The 22,471-nt window shown below is 40.5% G+C and overlaps 1 protein-coding gene across 1 annotated transcript in view; it reads left to right on the forward strand.

The window, feature by feature from the left end:
- Prkcq (protein kinase C theta) overlaps positions 1-22,471 on the forward strand; it is a 131,413-nt gene that overhangs the window by 48,038 nt on the left and 60,904 nt on the right. Inside the window, exons 2-4 of the mRNA XM_021155209.2 lie at positions 6,603-6,729; positions 12,365-12,564; positions 15,796-15,856. Of these exons, the coding sequence (XP_021010868.1) occupies positions 6,612-6,729; positions 12,365-12,564; positions 15,796-15,856 (379 nt within the window). The 5' untranslated portion in view covers positions 6,603-6,611. The remainder of the gene's footprint in view (positions 1-6,602; positions 6,730-12,364; positions 12,565-15,795; positions 15,857-22,471) is intronic.

Raw genomic sequence — 22,471 nt, forward strand, 5'->3', positions numbered from 1 at the left:
CTCTCTGCCTCTCTGCCTCTCTGCCTCTCTGCCTCTCTGCCTCTCTGCCTCTCTGCCTCTCTGCCTCTCTGCCTCTCTGCCTCTCTGCCTCTGCCTCTGCCTCTCTGCCTTTGCCTCCCAAGTGCTGGGATTAAAGGCATGTACCACCACTGTCCAGCTAAGAACTATCGATTTAACTCAATGAAGAGTCACAGTAATTTCTTAGGCACTCAGCCAATTTAATCATAATGATGTTTTGGGGGCTCTATGTAAGTAGGACTACGTGGTGGGGTTGTTCACAACTTGCTATGTCAGTAAGCAAAGAACACAGGTCAGAACCAGAAAAGCATGTAACTTTAAAGGCCATCCCAGTGACCTACCTCTGTCATCAGGGCTCTATCTTCACAAGACTCTATGGCCTTCAAAGTAATGCCACAATCTAGGTGTCTTAGTTAGATTTTCCATTGGCATGAAGAGACACCATGACCAAGGCAACTCTTATAAAGTACAACATTTAATTGGGGTTGGCTTGCTGGTTTGGGGAGTTCAGTCCATTATTATCACAGCAAGAAACATGGCATCATGCAGGCAGACATGGTACTGGAGGAGTTGAGAATTCTACATCTTGTTCTGAAGGCCAACAGGAAGAGACTGGCTTCCAGGCAGCTGGAAGAAGGGTCTCAAAGCCCACTGCCACAGGGACACACTTCCTCCAAGGCCACACCTAATGGTGCCATTCTCAGGGCCCAGCATATTCATACTACCATACTAGGCACCAAAGGCTCATCATATAAGCCTATGGGAGGCATTTCAAATATTATAATAATCAATTGTTTCAATTATTGTAATAAAATTATAATAATCATATTTTGCTGAGCAGTTATAATTACAAGTTAAATTCTTTTCTTTCTTTATTCCCAAGTTTAATTCTAATTACAGTGCATATTCTCCTCTGCATGTTAAACATTTTGAGACAAGTAATAACTGTTGTGTTTTGTGTGTTTGTTTCTTTGGTGATTTGCTTGGTCTGAGGGTTTTGAAATGGCCCAGGTTGGTCTCAAACTTATGACCTTCCTGCCTCACTCTCCTGAGGCCTGGGATTATAGACAAGTACAACCATGTCTGATTAGGCAACTGGCTTTTGTTCTGTTTGTTTTCATTTCTTATTTTTGTCTCACCCTTCCTAAGCACTGCGAATCTAAAGCATACCAGTGAAATATTGTCCACTTTTTAAATTGAAAAATATGCTAAGTGTTGGGGAATTTGGCTCCATCAGTAAAGTGTTTATAATGCAAGTAAAAGGACCTGAGTCCAGAGCCCGAGCACCTGATGAAAAGCCCAGGCATCATGTCTGTGTTTGTAATTCCAATACTGAGGAGACACAATGAGAAAGATCCCTGGGGTTTGCCGACCCAGCTGCTCTAGCGAAATTGATGATCTCTGGGTTCAGTGAGAGATCCTGTCTCAAAATATAGGGTAGAGTGCAAAAAAGAAGAGAATCAGCATCAACTAATTGCTTACACACAAACACGTGAACACACACACACACACACACAGAGAGAGAGAGAGAGAGAGAGAGAGAGAGAGAGAGAGACTCCAGTCACTGAGCTCATGAGAACATCCATCTTCTGCCTATACCAAATGCTGGGGAGTTTCCTTCGGTATCCACTTTCTTTCCAACTCCCAGTCATTCCGTTCGAACACCTTGTATCTGTACGGGTAAAAGAAATACATGAGCAAACCCCCAGAATTCTCAGTTCTTGTGACCTAGTTCACATACACTGACAGTTATACCTTACTCTGGATAGCAGCAAATCTATAAGCCAAAGACAAATCTGATCACACCTATCAGTGCAAGCACTGAGCTTGGGAGAGGGAGGATTTTTCAGGAGGTTTGAGCTTATATAATGATAGTATTTTTCAGCAGTGATAGCAAAAGCATAGAACATTGTCTAGGTGTGCGACTATCCATCATGATAAGCACTAAAACAAGGTGATTGTATCAGAGGGTCATAAGTACTATATGAGAGATATATGTAGGGTTTTATGGGGGACATGCTTGACACAGGTTACATAATTCAGCCAAGATATGCCTCTAAAAGACTGTTTATCCTCTCTGCCTGCCCCATTTGATACAGATCAATAAAGAGGAGAGAGACTATTAGAAAATGTATCAAAGTTTTATTGTTGATAACTAGCATTTATTGAGAGTTTACCTGGTGCCAATCCCATTCTAAACATCTTTCCTGTGTTTGCCCATTTAATCCCCACAGCCCTTTGAGAGTGCTAATGGTAATAGCAGTGCTTTCAAATGAGTAAACAGGCTAAGAGAGGTTAAATAACTCCCGCAGCTGAGCTCAGGAGAGCATCATGGATCTTCTGCCTGTAACAAGTGCTGGGAAATTTGCACAGGGGTGCACTACCTCTGCAGCTGTTTGCAGCTCCTTTTGAAAGTCAGATGTCTTTGCAGGTAAAAGAAACACATGGGAAGAAACCACGTGTAATATTACCTTTGAGAAGTTCCTCCTTTGGCAAAAATGCACTGAATACCTATTATAGAGAAGATGGGGAATTGGTTTTAGAAGCATATAGATGGTTCAGTCTTTGACCTTGCTCTCACAATCCAGTCTTGGTAGGAAAGACATTCAGGAAGAGGAACACACACACACACACAGAGAGAGAGAGAGAGAGAGAGAGAGAGAGAGAGAGAGAGAGAGAGAGAGTTATATAATATATACATTATATGTAATATATTACATATAACATGTGGGTATAATGTAATATATAATTAATGCAGATTACATATATATTGTGTGTGAGTGTGTGTGTGAGGGGATGGGGATGCCTATGGCCAAGTATCTCCAGAACTCCATTCATTCTCCTTCAGGGACAAGAACAATATAACTTCAGTTTGCACTCACACAAAAAGACTTGGTAAGTTCTTTTACATGGGAGCACTGAAATTGTCACTGAGCCTCTCTATTGAGTTTGTGATGCATCCCAAGGATCAAGCAAGAGACACACCAAGCACATTTCTACTGAATCACTCACTGTGTATGGTGGCTTTGATCTGGAAACCTAGGCATGGGGGAAAAAGCTTAAGAAGATAGAGAAGCAAGGAATGCCTGCTCACTGGATGATGGTTTGAGACACTGACTGTAGAAGTGGCTGAAACCCACAGGAAATATGGCAGGGTCCCCATGAGACCAAGGGGCCCTGAAGGGATGTGTAAATGAGAAGGTGATGGAGGAAGAAACTAGAGACTGAGTGAAGCTTCAAGGATGGGGAAGGTGCAGAAATGCAGGAGGGGATAAAATAGGAAAATATTCCAGGGACAAGGGAGAGTTGTAGTCTAGAGCATCGAAACACTGCAGTTCTGCAGGATGCTAAGACGACTCAGGCTGCCACATGGAGATGTCAGGGAGTAAGTGACCAGGAGAGGCTGTGGGTAGGGATGTAACCTGCTACATACAGTATGCAAGGAGAGGGCGATATAGAATTAAGCTATGAAGAAGGGCAAGGAGGTGGGACAGAGATCATGAAAATAGGTTGTGAGACAAAGCAGGGGGTGTGGTCAAAGCAGGGAGCCAGGCTGAGTGTCATGACATTAGTCATTGAGATGGGAGAGTAAAGGGAGAAATGAGATGGTCAGAGGGCACTGGGACAGAACTCTAATCCCAGTGTTTGGAGACAGAGGCAGGAGGGTCTCTGGGTTCTAGGTTAGCCTGGTACATAATGAGTTCCAAGCCAGCTAGGGTTATGTAGTGAGGCCCTATCTTTAAAACAAAAACAAACAAACAAACAAACACAAAACCTTTTAATTAAGAAAAGGGGAGGAAGTAGATTTGAACGGAAAGATGGCATGTTCCCAGTGGTGCTTGGTGTATACAATGGAAATGCGTATGGAAATGGGAAAGAGAGCTGGGGACATGACTTTATTGCTCAGCTAATTATATGGAAGGGCTTGATCCCATCCCTGTTAGAAACAGCTTGGCCTATCAGTCATCTTCCACACACATGTGTTGTGACTTGCAAGACTTTTGTGGATGGTGAGGGAAGATGAAATGGATTGATGTTTTCAGCTCATGGAAGAGAACTTCGCAAGCTCAGTCCTTAGGCATCCTGTTTTACCCGTACATTTGTTTGTATACAGCAAGTTCTGCTTTCTATTTTAATAGCCAAGAAATCCCCCTTCTTTCTTCCATGAGCTCGGAGCCCCCAAGAGCGAGTCACAGAACTTGTCTATGTTAACTTCATCCTCCAGTGCTTAGCACAGATCTTCTTTATTTTTGACATGTGTCCACACAATGCCGGTTCTATCTTTTCAATATTTTATCATGTCCCTGTGACACCAGATTGTTGGAAAGGAAGACCCCAACTAGACTGGGGGTCTTAGACATTAGCATTGAGTAAACTGTCAGCATGCTCTGGGTGACAATGTAGACTAAATAAATCTGGGAAAGTCACAAATCTTCATCACTTTTTAAAATAAGAAATCTCTGCTGCCTATGCAAGACCTCTGTAACATAAGCCCTGGCAAACCGAGAGACTTCTATCTATTTCTGAGGCAGATTCAGTCTGAGCTCTGCTGCTGCCCAGTTAGGAGCCCAGCCTGGAAATTGTGCACAATGAGTCTTCAGAGATCAGGGTGGTAGTAACTTGGGCTCTGTGAGCCAACAATCCCATCCAGATTCAAGTCAAAATGGTGTTTTTTACCTTGACTATGAACTAGAACAAGAAGAAGCAAGAATATAGCTGTTACTGAACACTAGACGATAGTTTCCAGGCCTATGAGAACTTAAGAAGCAGGCTAAAAATAAAAACGAGAGCAGGGGAGATGGGCTCACAAGCACAAAGACAGGGTCTCAAATAACCTGCACCTACATAAAAGCTAGGCAAGTGTGACAATCGCCTGTAATACTAACACTCCAGGGGCAGAGATAGGGATCCTGGGACAAGCCGGCTAGCTAGAATTGCAGGAATTCATACGCTCTGTGTTGAGCCAGAGAACCTCCCCTAACAAATAAAATGGAGAGAAATCAAGAAAGACACTTCGCCGGGCGTGGTGGCGCACGCCTTTAATCCCAGCACTCGGGAGGCAGAGGCAGGCGGATTTCTGAGTTCCAGGCCAGCCTGGTCTACAAAGTGAGTTCCAGGACAGCCCCGGCTACACAAAGAAACCCTGTCTCGAAAAAAAAAAAAAAGAAAGACACTTCATGCCAACTCCAGACAGACCTCTGCATAGGCATGCACACACAAGTACATGTACCCACACACATGAGCATGCGTGCTCATCACACACACACACATACATGCATGCAAGAAGTAAATATAAAGGAAAGGTATTTAGATGAGGTGAATGGCAGAGATGGGGAAGCAGATGCAGACTCAGACTAAGGGTGCTTGAAGAGCTGCTTCAGTGGTAAAGAGTACACGCTCGCTTCTCTTTCAGCAGACTAGAGGCAGGATCCCAGCACTCACACTGAATGGCCCACAGCTGCCTTTATCTATAGCTCCAGGGTGGTAAACTCCATCTTCTGGCTTCCTTGGCTATGTACAAGCATTCCCACATATACACTGGCACACACGTAAATAAAAATAACATAAATCTTACCAAAAAAAAAAACACATCAAGTTTTGAAAACTATAGCAAACACTGTGATGATTTCCATCTAAAGTTCTGAGAAAACATATTAAGAACACTGGCATTCCAGTGTAGGGGAATGTCAGAGTGGGAAGACAGGAGGGGGTAGGTGCGTAGGGGAACACCCTCACAGAGGCAAGGGGAGGAGGGATGGAATACAGGGTTTCCAAAGGGGACACCTGGAAAGGAGAAAACATTTGAAATGTAAATAAAGAAAATATCCAATTAAAAAAAAGAATTTCAGGATGATATATAGAATATCTAGGAAATTGTATATGAACATAATGAAAATGCCAATAAAAAGATTGAAGATTTATAAAAACAAAGAACACTGACATTTACGAAGTCCTTTGCCTTGAAGATGAGACGCAATCATACTGTGGTCAATGGCTTAGAGGTTTTTAAGTGGCTCATAGCATTCAGTAGCTTAATTGCTTGTATCTGTTTGAGTGTGTTTGTCGCTGACAAGAACAAACCATATTGAAAATATCCAAAACAAATACGGATCAGCTGCTCATTGCTGGGAGCCAATTCCATGACACACATAAATAGACTATGTAAGAATGTTGTGGTGTCATATTTAACTGGTGTGACTAAAATAGACTCCGTTTTAATAAACTCCTTTTCTGGCTACTGTGTTTTGGGCACCTATGTGAAGAAACAAAAACTTGAAAAAAATGTTTGCCTGGCTGTGCAGCTATCAAACATGACTGTTACATTGAGTAGAATTAACCCTTAGCAATGGAGGTTAGCCACAGACTTTCCAAAGAACTCGCCCTCTACGAGCCAGTCCGCAGTTCAGGGAGAGTCCAGCAATGTGCTTCACAGAGAAGGAAGTGAATGCAGTTGTTCAGATGGATAGCAGGCCCATTGTAAGCGCTGGCTGTCCGAGATAAAACACTAAGCGGAGGTGGAACACTAAAAATAATATGTCTTAGAGCCCCATACATACAGTGTTTGTCTTTTGTCTTTTTTCTAGGGAACAACCATGTCACCGTTTCTTCGAATTGGTTTATCCAACTTTGACTGTGGGACCTGCCAAGCTTGTCAGGGAGAGGCGGTGAACCCCTACTGCGCTGTGCTTGTCAAAGAGTATGTGGAATCAGGTAAATTAACTGGGGTCAAGGTGGGGGAGGAAAGAAGAGGAGATGGTGGCTAGACTAGACAAGCGCGTGGGAGATGAGACCTTCCAGGATGTCTGATGGAACTGAATGTCACAGTTTAGGACACAGGTGACCAACAAAGGCCAAATTCTTTCTTAAGGACTCAGGCTTAGTGATGGCCTCTAGCCATATCTATTCCATTGTATCATTTCCCCCACATAAACAAAGATAAAGAGAATATTTAGTTGGGGAAATTAGGTATGGGGAAGAAATCAACTGAGAAGGATTATATTTATGTATCACCTGTACTAACAGTTCACTGTTTTCAATAACTATAGGCAAATTACGTCTTTCTAATCCTAGATCCCTAGATCTCTGGATCAACTCTAAAGACTATAGGTCTATAGGTATAGACTATATACCTACATAGACTACACACACACACACACACACACAGACTATATACATATGTGTGTATATAGTCTATGTATATAGACTATAACTCAATGACTATAGGTAAATTGACCCTAGATCTTGGGAGCAACTCTAAAGACTGTAAGTATATCGTCTATTTAGACTATATAGGCTCTATACCTATAGTCTTTATAGTCTGTATAGTTATATAGACTATAACTCAATGACTGTAGGTAAATTAACCCTATCTAATCCTCGATCTTGGGAGCAACTCTAAATGTTATGTCTGTTGTATCATTGCCTCAGCTGAAGAAGTTAGGAAGGATCCTTAATCAGCATGAATAAAAAGATCATTTCTGTTTTATTAACTATAGTCATAGTTATTATGTAGGTAATTAATGAGGAGAAAACCTGGGTCATATACCCATGACTGATTTTGTTTGTTTGGATAGCTCTGTCAAAACAATCCCATTGGATAGGGAATCCACTAATGTTTAAGCCTTCTGGCTCCTTCTTGCTCCACACCCCTGCATTTTAATATTCTTAAATCTCTTCCAAAGGAAAGACAGGAAGCTACATCATCCAAGACCTTCCCAGCCTCACCCAGTCCTATATCACTGCATATAGACTATAACTGTATCTCAATCCATTTACACACATACAAAAAGTGTGTTTGGAGAGCCACTTTGAGGGTTCTGGAGCTAGAGCACAGAGAAAGGCATAGTAAAGGTTCCCATAAGGAGGGATGTCCTTCTAGAGTTTCCAGTCTCACAGAGGAAGACAGGCAATAAGCAAAGTTAATGTGTCCTGACATCAGCAGTGAGGGCTGAGAAGACAAAGCAAGGCTAGGAAGGTCCCAGAGGATGGAACCTTATCCTCAGTGGAGTGCTCCTAGAAGGACCTCTGTCAGGGCTTAGGAGCATTTGTGGATACAAGAGGAAACGGAGGCTTGCATTAAGAGCCTCTAGCTAGATGCTGGCAATCCTGAACTCTGGGGTTGCACATCACACTGTGCGCCCCCCCCCCCCATCTTCCTTCATCTCTCTAGCTGCTCCAAGTGTATCAAAGCTTAGGAGACTAGATGCTCTTGATTTCCATCCAGAGTTCTCTACTGTCTTAAAAGTGAAAATGCTCCCACCTAAACCCTTTCAAATGTCACGGACATCTTTGAAGTATAAAATGGCTGGGTTCTTTCAAAGCTGCCTTTGACTTAATGGGTCTCATGGATCTGGTCCTCTTCTCAACCTCTGGTCTCGCTGACATTTGCCTCCTGCCAATCTTGTTTTCTTCACTTTCATTTTTCTTTTTTTCTTCCTCTTCTTTTGTCCTTGCTTTTGAACTTGGTCTGAGCCATATGGAGACTTTGTCAGGAAAAGAACAAAACTGTTTTTGCAATAGATTGCCCAGTGGACTTTGGATATTTATTTTTTTATTTTTATTCGGTTTACATTCTGAAAAGAAATCACTCTAGACAATGCCTGGTTCAAAAATTTGTTCTGTAGAATTTAAACAAGTATTTAGGGTGTGAGGTTGCATTTTTCCATGATGAGTCAGGGAAAAGGGGACAAACAGGAAACAGAGCTGTTAGCCTGGGAGCTTTTGGAAACAGCATTCCTCATTATACACACATAGACAGATATGCTGGTTCGTTTTAGCCATCACTTTGATACAGTCTAGAAACACATGGTAAGAAAGTTGTAATGAATTATCTAGATCACATTGGCCTGTAGGAATGTCTTTGGGGCATTATCTTGACTGTTAATTAATGTAAGCAGACCCAGTCCTCTTGGATGACACCATTCCCTAGGCAAGACTCACGAGCAGTGTAAGAGAGAAAACACTAGTCCAAAGCAGGCAGTCAAGCAAGTAGGCTGTATGAATGAATGTATTGCCCTCTGCTCTTGACTGTGGTTATACTACTATAGCTGCTTGAGTTCCTAGCTTGACTCTCTCCCCACCCCCACCCCCACCCCCATCCTCACATAGACTGGGACCTGGGGTTTCCACCTAAATAAATGCTTTCTCCCCTAGGTGACATTTTGTCAGGGTATTTTTATCACAGCAACAGAAATGAAAACAGAACAAGATTCTGAGTTCTGGTCTACGTTATAGGTAGTCCTTAACCAAGTGACTGAAAATGTACAGTAAGTGGCTTGCCTCCTGGAGCCTACCCTTCTCTCAACATTGTTGTAATAAGGAATAATTTGACAGGGAAACTAAGAGACTATGATCAATAATACCATTGATTTTCAAGGGATCCAATCTATCATTCATATTTTAACTTAACCGTAGAAATCTTCCCTTCCCTGTACAGGGGCTCATGAGCTCCCAACCCCAAACTGAGGAACTATTAACAGCTGGTGATTTCTGAGGGAAAGTGAGTCCGTTTCCTTTAAATGTCTGGCCCTGGGTAGGTTGACCAGGCTCCAGTGAATGTCCCCAATCAATGGATGACTGGAGAATATAAATTGGACTTGCTAGAGTATTTACAAAAAAAAAAAAAAAAAAAAAAAAAAAAAAAAAAACAAAGAAAAAAAACAGGACTCAAATTTGGGAGTAAGTAGAGTGGGGAGAGGGGAACAGATGTAGATATGGTAGAAACTGTGAAGAGAAACAAGAATGTAAACTATCACGATACATTGTATGCATGCATAACTTCTCAAAGGATTAATGAAAATTTATATATATTTTTTAAAAATCACCTCCTTCCTATTCAATTCTTTTTTAAAAAAATAGGTATTTTCTTCATTTACATTTCAAATGCTATCCCAAAAGTCCCCCATACCCTCCCCCACTCACTCCCTTACCCACCCACTCCCACTTCTTGGCCCTGGCGTTCCCTTGTACTGAGACATATAAAGTTTGCAAGACCAAGGGGCCTCTCTTCCCAATGATGGCCATCACTTGATCTTTGACAAGGGAGCTAAAACCATCCAGTGGAAAAAAGACAGCATTTTCAACAAATGGTGCTAGCACAATTGGCGGTTATCATGTAGAAGAATGCAAATTGATCCATTCTTATCTCCTTGTACTAAGGTCAAATCTAAGTGGATCAAAGAACTCCACATAAAACCAGAGACACTGAAACTTATAGAGGAGAAATTAGGGAAAAGCCTTGAAGATATGGGCACAGGGGAAAAATTCCTAAACAGAACAGCAATGGCTTGTGCTGTAAGATTGAGAATCAACAAATGGGACCTCATAAAATTGCAAAGCTTCTGTAAGGCAAAAGACAATAAGACAAAAAGGCCACCAACAGATTGGGAAAGGATCTTTATCAGTCCTAAATCAGATAGGGGACTAATATATATATATATATATATATATATATATATATATATATATATATATAAAGTGTCATGAATGCAGACATGTTTATATATATATATATATATATATATATATAAAGAACTCAAGAAGATGGACTCCAGAAAATCAAATAACCCCATTAAAAATGGGGCTCAGAACTAAACAAAGAATTCTCACCTGAGGAATACTGAATGGCTGAGAAGCACCTGAAAAGATGTTCAGCATCCTATTCAATTCTTAACAGTGCCATAGATCTGTTGGCCAAGTTTCCCTAAAGTATAAAATTTCGACTTCTTCAACTTTGTATATCCTCAAGATAAATATGAGCAACTACAAAATGCCCATTGCATTTAGCTTCCTGTGTTATAAAAGAGGAATCAACGAAAGACTTTTCGTTCCTACTTGAGGCAGATTTGTTTTTCTTTTGCCCTACCAATGTCTCTGAATTTCTAAGTATGGTATTTTATGGGCTTATTATTATAAGAAATGATAAAATACTGCTACAGGTTTCTGCTAATGAAATGATGGAAGGATACATACCAGAGAAAATCCAACGGGAATAGAAGACATGACAAAATGACTTAATTCAATTTGGAACATCTTGTCCCTGCCCGGTGGCTACTGGGAGATTCTTGTAAAGAGATCAGCCTGGTCACAGCTCCTGTCACAGTGACTAGGACCCTTATTTGTCCTCCCACCTTCACGTGCACATCTGCTGTTAACTTTGCTGCTTCCTCTGTGTTACTGCCAGCTTCTGCTTAGGGTGTAGCAAGAGTGTAAAAACCATCCTCATTCAAGAATTAGAAAAGGAAGCTATGCATAGAGACTCATGTCTGCATTCATGACACTTGAGAGACTAAGCTGGGAAGGTAGAAAGCCCAAGGCTAGCATGGGCTACACGGTAAATTAGGGACCAACCTGGACTATCTACTGATACTCAGAGAGAGAGAGAGAGAGAGAGAGAGAGAGAGAGAGAGAGAGAGAGAGAGAGAGAGGAGAGAGGGGGTTTTAAAGGCTCTGTGTGTCTCTGTGTGTTTGGGGCAGATAAAAAAATAATTTTAAAAAATGATCAGTTGGGCATGGTGGTGTATGCCTTTAATACCAGCAACTGGGAGGTAGAGGCAGGTGGATCTCTGTGAGATCAAGCAAGGTCAGCTTGATCTACAAAGTGAGTCTAGGACAGCCAGGGATACACAGAGAAACCATCTTGAAAAAAAATAATTAATTAATTAAATATTAAAGGATCATTCCTTGTAAGCGTAACTTATGCCACGGTGTCTTTCAGTTTTATGGGGACTTATTTACCTGACACCAGTGGAATTGGTCAATCATATGACCAAGCTATTGTAGGCTAACAAAGGAAGTGTTTAAAAGGCATAAAAGTTTGGACTTTCTGTTTTTGGTTGGTGTGTCGAGGGGCGATATGTGAGAGTGGTTGCTTCTTGTATTTTTGTCGCTGGTGATTTTCTGAGGCATGGTCTTGCTACGTAGCACAGAGAGGCTGCTCAAGTTCTCTCCAGCCTCTGACATCAACCTTCTGTGTGCTGTTATCAGTGTAATTGGTGTCTACCACCCTGCTCAGGCTTAACCACGCCCAGCAATAAAAGGTTTTTTAAAGGTTATTTCTTCAGATACTCACTCTCAGAGTGAAGCAAAGCAATGTTGAATGGGAAAAGAACATTTCCAGTTTAAGTTGTTCTTAGATTGTTCTTGCTTAAACTATTTATATTGGATCTAGAAGACACAATGTTATCTTGCATCTAACCATGGACCTGTCTCATCTGCCCTAGATTGTCTCAGAGTTATTTCTGCCTTTGCCTCATAATTATGTATAAGCGAGCCCACTATTAAATGGAATTGAATTATTCTCCAGAACTGACAGAAGATCAACAAGACACTATTTTTCTCTTCCTAGAAAATGGGCAGATGTACATCCAGAAAAAGCCAACCATGTACCCACCTTGGGACAGCACCTTTGATGCCCACATTAACAAGGGAAGGGTGATGCAGATCATCGTGAAGGGCAAAAATGTAGACCTCATCTCAGAAACAACCGTGGAACTCTACTCCCTGGCGGAGAGATGCCGCAAGAACAATGGGCGGACAGAAATATGGGTAAATATCAGAGCTGTGAACTGTAGGAAGTCCATGTACCCAAACCTTGAGCTTCTGGTCCTCTTCCCTCCACCTCCCAAGCTCTGGGGTTACAGGTGTGTGCTACCACACACAGCTAGTGTGCACCATGATGCTAGCTAGCTGTTGAATAGCCTGAAATGCCCCTGTGCTCCTTAAGGTATGAGGACATGAGTAAGTAGACTCCCTATCACATAATCCTTGGTGATTTGATAATGGCAATGGCTACTCATGAACTGCAGAATGTAATGAAATGTTAAATCTCTCTGATGCCTATGTATCACAGGGAGAAGAGGCTCTGGCTATACACAACCATTATTGATTACTCTTAAGCTATGCCTGGGAATATCACTAATTCCCCTTCATTGGAGAGGCTCTTATCTTCTCATCACCCAATCCAAATGAGAGGGCAGAAATAAGGCTCATTTCATATCTGGTTTTCTCTCTCAAGCCTTTGCCCATGTTTCTTTCAGCTATAATGAAGTCACTTACCATATGCTAAGAATTACTTCACTCGTTATTCATGATGACGCATTATGTTTTGGGAAACTTAGGTTGTAACTGTGTGGGCAGCAGATGCTTAGAAACAGGAAAGGAGAAAGCAATACATGGAGGAATAAAACAAGCAAATGAGAATTTCTGTCATACAAAAACCAAATGAAACACAGCAGTGAAAGCTGCCATCTTGAAAGTCAGAAAACTGTTTTCAGATGTTTATGTCATTTATGCTGAAGTAGCAAAATATCCTTTGCTTTCAACCTGTTTGCCTCTATAATTCAGATTTTAGCAAGATGTCTAAAAAATCTTTCAAGTTCTAACTTTCACGTGGGAATGACAGAAACCTAGGATTGGCATTTTTGTTGTTTATGGCCTCACGTTGGTTTTGGCTTCTTAAAAAATGTACAAAAATTGCCAAGTGTGGGGCTCTGGCCCAGGAAGAGTTTGGCTAGGCAAGAAAAGACAAGCTACAGATCGCTCATCTTACTTTCTACTCTCTACCTAGTTCCATGAATTTTCTAGCTTTCGTCTAACTTATTTTGATGGCATTATCCCCTCCCTAATTTTTCCATGTTTTCTTCTCAGTAAAGGAACAGACAACCATTTTTTTTATCCTTCTACAGTAGTTTACAGAGCTGACTCACAGTTTGCCTTTCTGTCTCTGTCTCTTTAAAGTTGCCTTTAACTCCATATCCCAGCTTTTGCTGATTTTTCTCCTCAATCTCCTCTTCCATTTTGTTTTGTTGGGACAGAGTCTTGTTACATAGGCCAGGCTAGCTTTGAACTATCACAGTCCTACCTCCTCAGTCTCCCAGGTGTTGGGATTGCGGGCATACACTAAACACTGGTGTACGCGTATAAGACACTTCATTCTGCTGTCTAAGACTGTTGGGCATCAGTACATAGGGCCCATGTCCTCATTGAGCCGACTGGCGTGCTCTCTGTATTTTGAAGCCATATTTGTTTAGGGTTCTTAGTTTACTTTTTATCTCAAGTAAACTTGAAACCACAGATTATTTTGAATTTATATTTCTCTTGCTTCTGTGGATATCAACTGTCATAAAATTGATCTTATTTGACAAAAAAAAAAAATTCTCTCAACTTTGCCTGTCATGTCCATCCTGATTGTCAAAGCCACTCTGGGGCTCCCTTTGTGCTGCACAGGGTTACAGAGCTTGTAAGGTTTCCCCTCACTCCCAGAGCTTTGACTTTCCAGTCGCTTCCTGACTTAATTTACTCCATCCCCACTACTTCCTTAAGGCTAGTGATCCTGTGGTGACCAAGAGTCACGGTTTCCTTTGAAAATGCTCCCTGACTTCCCTGCCTCCATTTTTACAATAATAGAAATTAGAAAATGTTGTTGTCCATTCCTATGGTCTAAAGAACATCTCCTTACATTAATCTGTTTAAATTTGTATGAGAATATATAGTTATTCCAAAAACATAGCTTGATTGCATCATAAAACTCTGATAGCAGGGGTGCTGTCAGGTTTTTAAAGTTCTTTGAAGACAGTGATTTGCAAAAGGTCCAGCAGCCAAGAAATGACTTCTCAATGATTTCAAATTGAACTCTGGATTCACCAGAACATTTCTTGTTGCCTCTTCCTGTTTCCAGGCAACCACTGTAGTGATGATCAATAATGAGTCCTCTCTTATCTTAGCCTATTTATTTCACTAATGGCACAGTATGATGGCTTTTCATACATCATATATATGAACATACATGTGTATACATACATACAGATACATGTATATATCTATATATCTATATATAGATATGTGTGTATGTGTGTGTGTACATATAGATGTTTCCAAAGGAATCTCTCTTTTTTCCTTCTGTGTATGTCACATTACATGGGAGCCTAATAAGCCCTTTAAAAATGACACTTTGCCCTTGTATCTTCTACATAATACTCTTTGTGATATATATTTACACATATATACATATATGTGTAGTACTCATGTAATAGTAATAATATATAGAATATACAAATACAATGCTTATTCTAAAATACATACCAGATAATTACTTGCTTATGCATATATAATGTATATAACATATATAAATCTCTCAAGAACCACCTATTAATTTTTTTCTTTAGTCAGTTTGAAGAGGAACACTCTGTGGATCATACCCTGGTCTACCTAGATATGTAACCCACATGGCAAGCAAGAGAAGGGCCCCAGATCAGGGCTTATCTTTACTACACAAGTCCTATGTTTTTTTTCCTTGAGAGCAAGAGTTGGATATTTCTGTCATGATTAATATCTGGGGCTATGCTCGTATACTCTTCAGGTAAGCTTCCTGGAAGAACGCAGACTCTGTATTTCTTCTGTCAATTTTGGACCTCAATTAGAAGGAATGAATTGTCAAGGCATTCTGTAAGAGGATTAGATAGATAGATAGATGATAGATAATAGATGATAGATAAATAGATGACATAGTGCATATATATGCATATATGTGCATATTTATACATATAGATTTAGATATAAATGCAGGTGCAGATATAGATTATATATATATGTACTATCCCAGGTGCTATGCAATTCTGATAATAATGAACATGATGATAATGAGAATGTATGAAGAAGAACCGAGATCTTTTCTTGAGTGGATATTGCCATCAGCCATGTAGATTAGATAGTTAGCAGGTCCCAGGGCCAGGGCTGGCTTCATATTCTGACGATATTTCTCTCCTTTTTCTTGCCCAGTTAGAGCTGAAACCTCAAGGCCGAATGCTAATGAATGCAAGATACTTTCTGGAAATGAGTGGCAAGTGACATTTCTTCTTCCTGTTTGGGGGGTGAGGAGGGCATGTCCTGTTCAGGCAAGGCTCCTTTTGCTTCTGCCATATCCTAGGAAAAAACTGAGGAGAAAAGAGAAACACAAATAATTCTATTGAAATTCTCAATGGTGCTCAGGCAGGGACTGAAAACAACGGTCTTGATCAGGCAAACATTGAACAAATACAAACACATGAGTACAGTGTAAATATAAACATGAAACATTAACAGTGCTCATCTCTAAATGGTATAAACTCACATGCCTGAGGCTTTTATAGTCTCTATTTTAGTTTGGGAAGTTAAAGTGACTAGAAAAGGCTGCTCCTGCATTGCTGTGTGCATGCATATAGCATTCCTATTTATAAATGATGTTCTATATCCAGCCTTCTGCTATACTGCAATACGAAATAAGAAACTGGAAACATAGACTATAAAATTAGCGTCAAATGCTAAAGCCTAAAGTTAGTTATCTTACATCCTCTTAGGAACAAGGAAGGGTATAGATTGCCAAAGAGTTTCATTTCCGTGCCATGCACAGAAATCCCAGAAGTTCAGCTTACAAGCACTGAGTGCTGTGTGCCTCTGACATACAGTCACTGTCTCTGTGAATTAAATGCTACTGCTTATAAAATCGCAAGGCACTGAATAAGCATGTTAAGTCACTAACGATACTGTTTTTAGTAAATTCTTTTCTACCTCAGGTTTAGTATCACTTAGCCAAAACCACTTAAAACCAGACTGTTTCAGAGTTTGAATTATTTGGGGTAGGCGGGTAGGATAGTTGGTGCATGGGGATTTAAATCAAATCTGAACAGAAAATCCTTTTATTATAGTATTAAGTATCACACACCAACCTGAAGATGTTATACAATAATTTGAATAATTTTTCCAAGAGGTAATGTTTTATGATTTAGATATTTCTAGATGTAGATTTTAATCCATGCTTAAAAAATATTTAGCATGTTGGCTTTTTGACTTTTGAATGAAGATGCTCAAGCGATACCAACAAGAAGCAAGCTTTAGTTCAGAGATTTACACTACTTGCATTTGACATATATTAGTCCTGATATGTCCATATTCAAATAGCATTATGAGACAAACAGGGAAAATATGAACACTTACCAGGTATTTGGAAATACTGAAGCATGGCTATCAAATTTTTAAGTCTGAGGATGAATGTAGCTGTGTGCCTTATTTTTCTCATTTTTCTGGGGAAGAAGTGCATGTTAAGGAAGGAAGGAGTTCTTTGGACTCAAAATTGAAGATGTTCAGTCCACTGTGGTGGGGAAACCATGGCAGCAGAAACTCGGGGCTGTGCAGATTCCAGTTCATTGATGATAAAGTCCATGTCATCAATAATGTGTCACTGTCATGTTCAGGATGGACATAAAGCACTGGGTCTGAATCTGTGCCTGCCTAGAGTCTGTCTTGTGGCTCTCCATATCTCTCTCTCTCTCTCTCTCTCTCTCTCTCTCTCTGTGTGTGTGTGTGTGTGTGTGTGTGTGTCTGTGTGTCTGTGTGTATATCTGTCTGTGTGTCTGTCTGTGTCTGGAGTATTGAGCTGTATGTCTGTATGGGTATTCTATGTCTCTGTGTGGGTGATGTCTGTTTGAGAGTAGTATGACTGTCTCTAACAAAGTCTTTCACTCTGTATTTTTTGAACAGCATAGAAAGCATCACATGAGGCAGAAATGAGATACTTTACAGGAATCTTTAACAGAGTTTTAAAAGAGATTATATCATGGAGTCCAGATGATCCCAACCAGCCCAGACAGCAAACATCATTATTTATCAACCAATATCCATAAATGGTTGCCTTCAACCTTTAGGGTAGATTTTAGGACGTTGCTTTCAACTTCCATGTCTACTGTTCTCAGCCAATGACGCAGAAGCATTGCTCTGTGACAAGGAAGAGTATATAACTTTAGTGCCTGTGCTTTAAATTAGGCAGTAAAAGTTGATTATGTGGGAAATCCAAGGTAGGTAAGCTTGATACATTTTTCTCTTAAAGGCAATTGAAACAAAGGGTCTGAGTGCCCTAAGTGAACTCAAGGCATGGTACTAAAGTCTGGCTTTAAAGTTTCAGTATTACAATGAGAGAGAGATTTTTGGAGTCTTGCACTGTCACATAGGCAGCTGATGACTTTGTCTTCAGTCAGGAAGGAGAGAGAGAGATTGAGAGAGAGAGAGAGAGAGAGAGAGAGAGAGAAAGACCCTAGTGTTCAGCTTGAACTCTCAGCTTGGCTTGCTTTCTGGTTTTTTCTCTTTCTCTTAGGCTGAGATCCAGTCTGTGAAATGGAATGGTCCACATTCAGTGTGGGCCTTCCCTCCTCCGTTAAACCTTTAGGGGAAACACCCTCACGGGTGTTCTAATGACATGCCTCTTTATTGATTCTAAATCTAGTAAAATTGATAGTGAAAACTAACCACCACAACACTCCCTTCAACACAAGACCCTTTGACCCAGAATATTACCCCTAGTCCCCAAAGTGCCCATAGTCAACTTGTAGAGCACTTGGCTCATCTCCAAGAGCTCCCTAAATCTTAATAGTTCTAAAGCAGTCCAAAATCCCAAAGTCCAAAACCTTTTCTGAGAATCAAATCAATTCCTTAGCTGTGAACCCCTGTAAAAATCAAATGGCAAGATATATACTTACAATATACAATGGCATAAACATTCTTTTCGAAAAGAGAGTTAGGGGCATAGCAAAGAAACAAGACTTAAACTCAGCAAGGCAAATACCAAACCTGTTGGCATGCAGCACCATGTCTGGCATGTAAGGCTTTTAGTGGTAGCAACTGTGCTCCAATAGGCTTGATTCGCCCTGTCCCTCCAGTTCTGTTGCCTATACACGTAACCCATCTTGGATGGTTCCATTCCATGCCTGTTGCTTCCCATGGCAGACATTCCACAATTCTGGTACCTCCAACATCCTGGAGTCCCATTGTCATAGCTCCATGGAATGGCCTCTCCAGGATTCCTTGCAGAGAATCCAAGCTTGTCTCAGCCTGACAAGTCTTGGCGGCTTTGGGGAACCTTGTACAATCCTCCACAACCCCGTAATTCTTGCCTGCACACAAAGAAGCACCAAGTCAACGATCCAAGTGTTGCTGTTAGTTTAGAGGTAGCCTTGGCCCCCTCCCACCGCAGCTCTCAGGCTCTCTACAGTCCACTGCAGCTGAACTGTGTAAAACACTTGCCTAGACAGTTGTTACCCACCAGGGATAGGATCTTGCTGGGCAGGGGTAGAAACAGGTTCCTTTCCATTTTTCTAGAGTGAGCCCCACGGCAGCATTGGTTGCACCCCCTCTTACTTTATGACTAGCTTGTCGGTTAGGCATAGAAGAATATATACATGATTGTTACACAGTTCAAATGAGCTCCCCGGAACTTTCAATAGTTTTCAATTCCCTTTGCTTCCCATGATAGCTGTTCCAAATGCCTGTCTACTTTCTAGCAAGCTCCTGCCTGGTTCTTGGTTTTTTGGGGTGTATTACCCTTCTTGCCACATTGAAGGTTGACCTTGATCCAATATAATTGATGACAGGTTCATCATCTGCCTGTGTGCTGTAGGATGCAGCTGTTTCCTTCTGATTTCTCTTCCTCTTCTATTTCAGAGAAAGTTCCTTCCTTTGTTGACCTCATGCTTCATCCCTGGCAGCACTGCGCCATCTAGACACTTCCTCTCTACTGTCAACTTTCCCCTTGCTCTGTGGTTTCCTCCTGGTTGCTAAAGCATCCTATATTAAGCCTTCATTTCTACCTTGAAAACTAACTACATGTATTAATCCTTTTCGCTTTCTTTTTTTTTTTTTTTTTTTTTTTTTTTTTTTTTTTTTTTTTTTTTTTTGCCTCTCTGGATATTTCTTTTCTCTTTTCATGACATGATATTTGTTTTATTCATTTTTTCTTTTCTTAAGGCATGATCTCAGGAGGCCAAGCTGACTTCATATCTGATATATACTTGAGAATCTTCCTGCCTCTGCTTCCCATGCAGGACAGGGTCCTGCATCACTGTACTGGTGTTATGCAACAGTGGGAATTTAACCTAGGACTTTCTGTATGATAGAAAGGCAAGCACTCTCCCAGCCCACCCTAGCATTTATTAAAGATATAATTCATACATGATAGTCATTATTTCTTCATTTCTTCTTTAATTTTTTCCATTTTTTCCCTTTATTCAAAATAGATTTCTTCTCACATATGGCTCCTCCCCCCTCTACTCCTCGCAGATCCTCCCCTACTATCCTTCCTATCCAGATCCACTCCCTTCTGTCTTTCACTAGAAAACAAACAGGTTTCTATGGGATAACATTAAAACAAAGCAAAATAGAATAAAATAAGTTGAAATAAAAATCAACACATAAGAATTGGACAAAATAAACAAACAGAAGGAAAAGAGACCAAGAGAAGGCTCATGAAACAGAAACCCACGTATTTGTACACACAGGAATCCCACAAAAACACTATAGCCATAATATACATGTAAAGAACCTAAAGATATATATGAGCCCTGACACAATGTTATGAGACAAGGAACCTCCAAGCATGCCATTCAGTCCTTTCCCATTGGCAGCCAGTACTGGGCATGCAGCCTCCCCTTATGAGTAGTTTGGTTCTCCAGTAAGACTCTCTTGGAGGAAACTAGATTTCCATTTGCAAATGGCTACCAATGGGAGATGGCTTCTGGGATAGGGATGGGGACATGTGCATTTTGATTCTTAAACTCTAAAAGTTTGGTTTATATCTTGATCAATCTGTTACATGGCTTTCCCTGAGACATTGAGCCTTCTGATCAAGTTTCTGGTTTTTCAACCTTCAACTTCATCTACTTTGACATTTATCAATACTAAAGAGTTTTTTTTCTCTTTCTTTCTTCTTTTCTTTTCTTTCTTTCTTTCTTTCTTTCTTTCTTTCTTTCTTTCTTTCTTTCTTTCTTCCTTCCTTCCTTCCTTCCTTTCCTTCTTTCTTTCCTCCTCCTCCTCCTCCTCCTCCTACTCCTCCTCCCCCTTCTTCTTCTTAATCTGTAGATAGTCAATATTTTCTCTTACATTGCCAGCTTTCTCAGCTTGGTTTCCTTAGTGATTTATTTTCCTAGATCCCTCAACCATCCAAGACTACCGTACACTACCACACTGCCTCTTACAATTGGTTCCTGTTCTCCAAATATTCTTCAATGTCTCCCTGTCTTAGCTGGAGACACTCAGGGATTAGAATTCTCCTCGGAGTTCTGTAAGAACGCTCAGCACAGAAATTTCTGAACATTCAGAGATGTTCAGAAAACATCAATGTTTGATTAACTGAAAACAAGTCAGTTAAAGAAAAGATTGAATTAAATAAAAGATCTAGACCTGTTTATACAAAAGGCATAGCCAAATAAATCATTTCAGAAGTAAGCACAGCAAAAGCCAACAGAATTCAAGAAAGTCTATATATTGACATAAGTATTCCCTGGGGTGACTGAAAAGTTGAGAGGCTAAAGGCAGGCAGTGGATGGAGCAAGGAAAAATTCATTTCTGAAATATGCTAATGTTTTTAAGTTTTTCTATAATCTAATGTATACAAGGTTATAATCATAGATATGTAAATGATATAGGTATAGACTTAGATGACAGGGGTGTATATATGTATTTATAAGTTTAGGGTTCTAGAATATACATTTTTATTCCACAAATTGCATGTATACTTTTGTTCATTCCATTTCATTGCATCTGAACTAAAGCAGAAATGTCTGGTTTTATTAAGAATTGACACATGTGGGTCACAATTTATAGATTTATCTGTATAGTTATCCCATACATTGAGGGAGAAAATGATTAACTTGATGACAGTCTTTCACCCACACTCACCAATTGTTTATCCCCATCATAATTCCAAATAAAATAATCAGACTAATCTATCCTGAAAGTAGTGGGCAAAGCATTGTGGCCCATCTGGGGAATTATAAGAAAAGTACTGGGAATTCCCTGCACCCAGGAGCTTGAGATTTCTTTAGAATTGTCTTAGTCAGGGTTTCTATTCCTGCACAAACATCATGACCAAGAAGCAGTTGGGAAGAAAGGGTTTATTCAGCTTACACTTCCATACTGCTGTTCATCACCATAAACATCCCACAGTCTTTACATATTCTTAGAATTTCAATCTTTTTAAAATATCCATCTCTTTTAAAATCCAAAGTCTTTTTACAATTAAAAGTCTCTTAACTGTGGGCTCCACTAAAATAGTTTCTTCCTTCAAGAGGGAAAATATCAAGGCACAGTCACATTCAAAAGCAAAAATCAATTTCCAACCATCCAATCAATGTCTGGGATCCAACTCACGATCTTCTGGGCTCCTCCAAGGGCTTGGGCTACTTCTCCAGCCATGCCTTTTGTAGCACACTCGTCATCCTCTAGGCTCCAGATACCTGTACTCCACTGCTGCTGCTGCTCTTGGTGATCATATCATGGTACTGGCATCTCCAAAACACTGCGTGACCCCTTCAGTCCTGGGCTGTCAATTGCAACTGAGGCTGCACCTTCACCAATGGCCTTCCATGGCCTCTCAAAGTGCAGCTCTCTCACCTCAGCTGCTCTGCGTGACCCCTTCATGCCTTCAAAACCA

Source organism: Mus caroli, chromosome 2 (genome assembly GCF_900094665.2).
Source record: "Mus caroli chromosome 2, CAROLI_EIJ_v1.1, whole genome shotgun sequence".
In the NCBI taxonomy this organism is placed as follows: domain Eukaryota; kingdom Metazoa; phylum Chordata; class Mammalia; order Rodentia; family Muridae; genus Mus; species Mus caroli.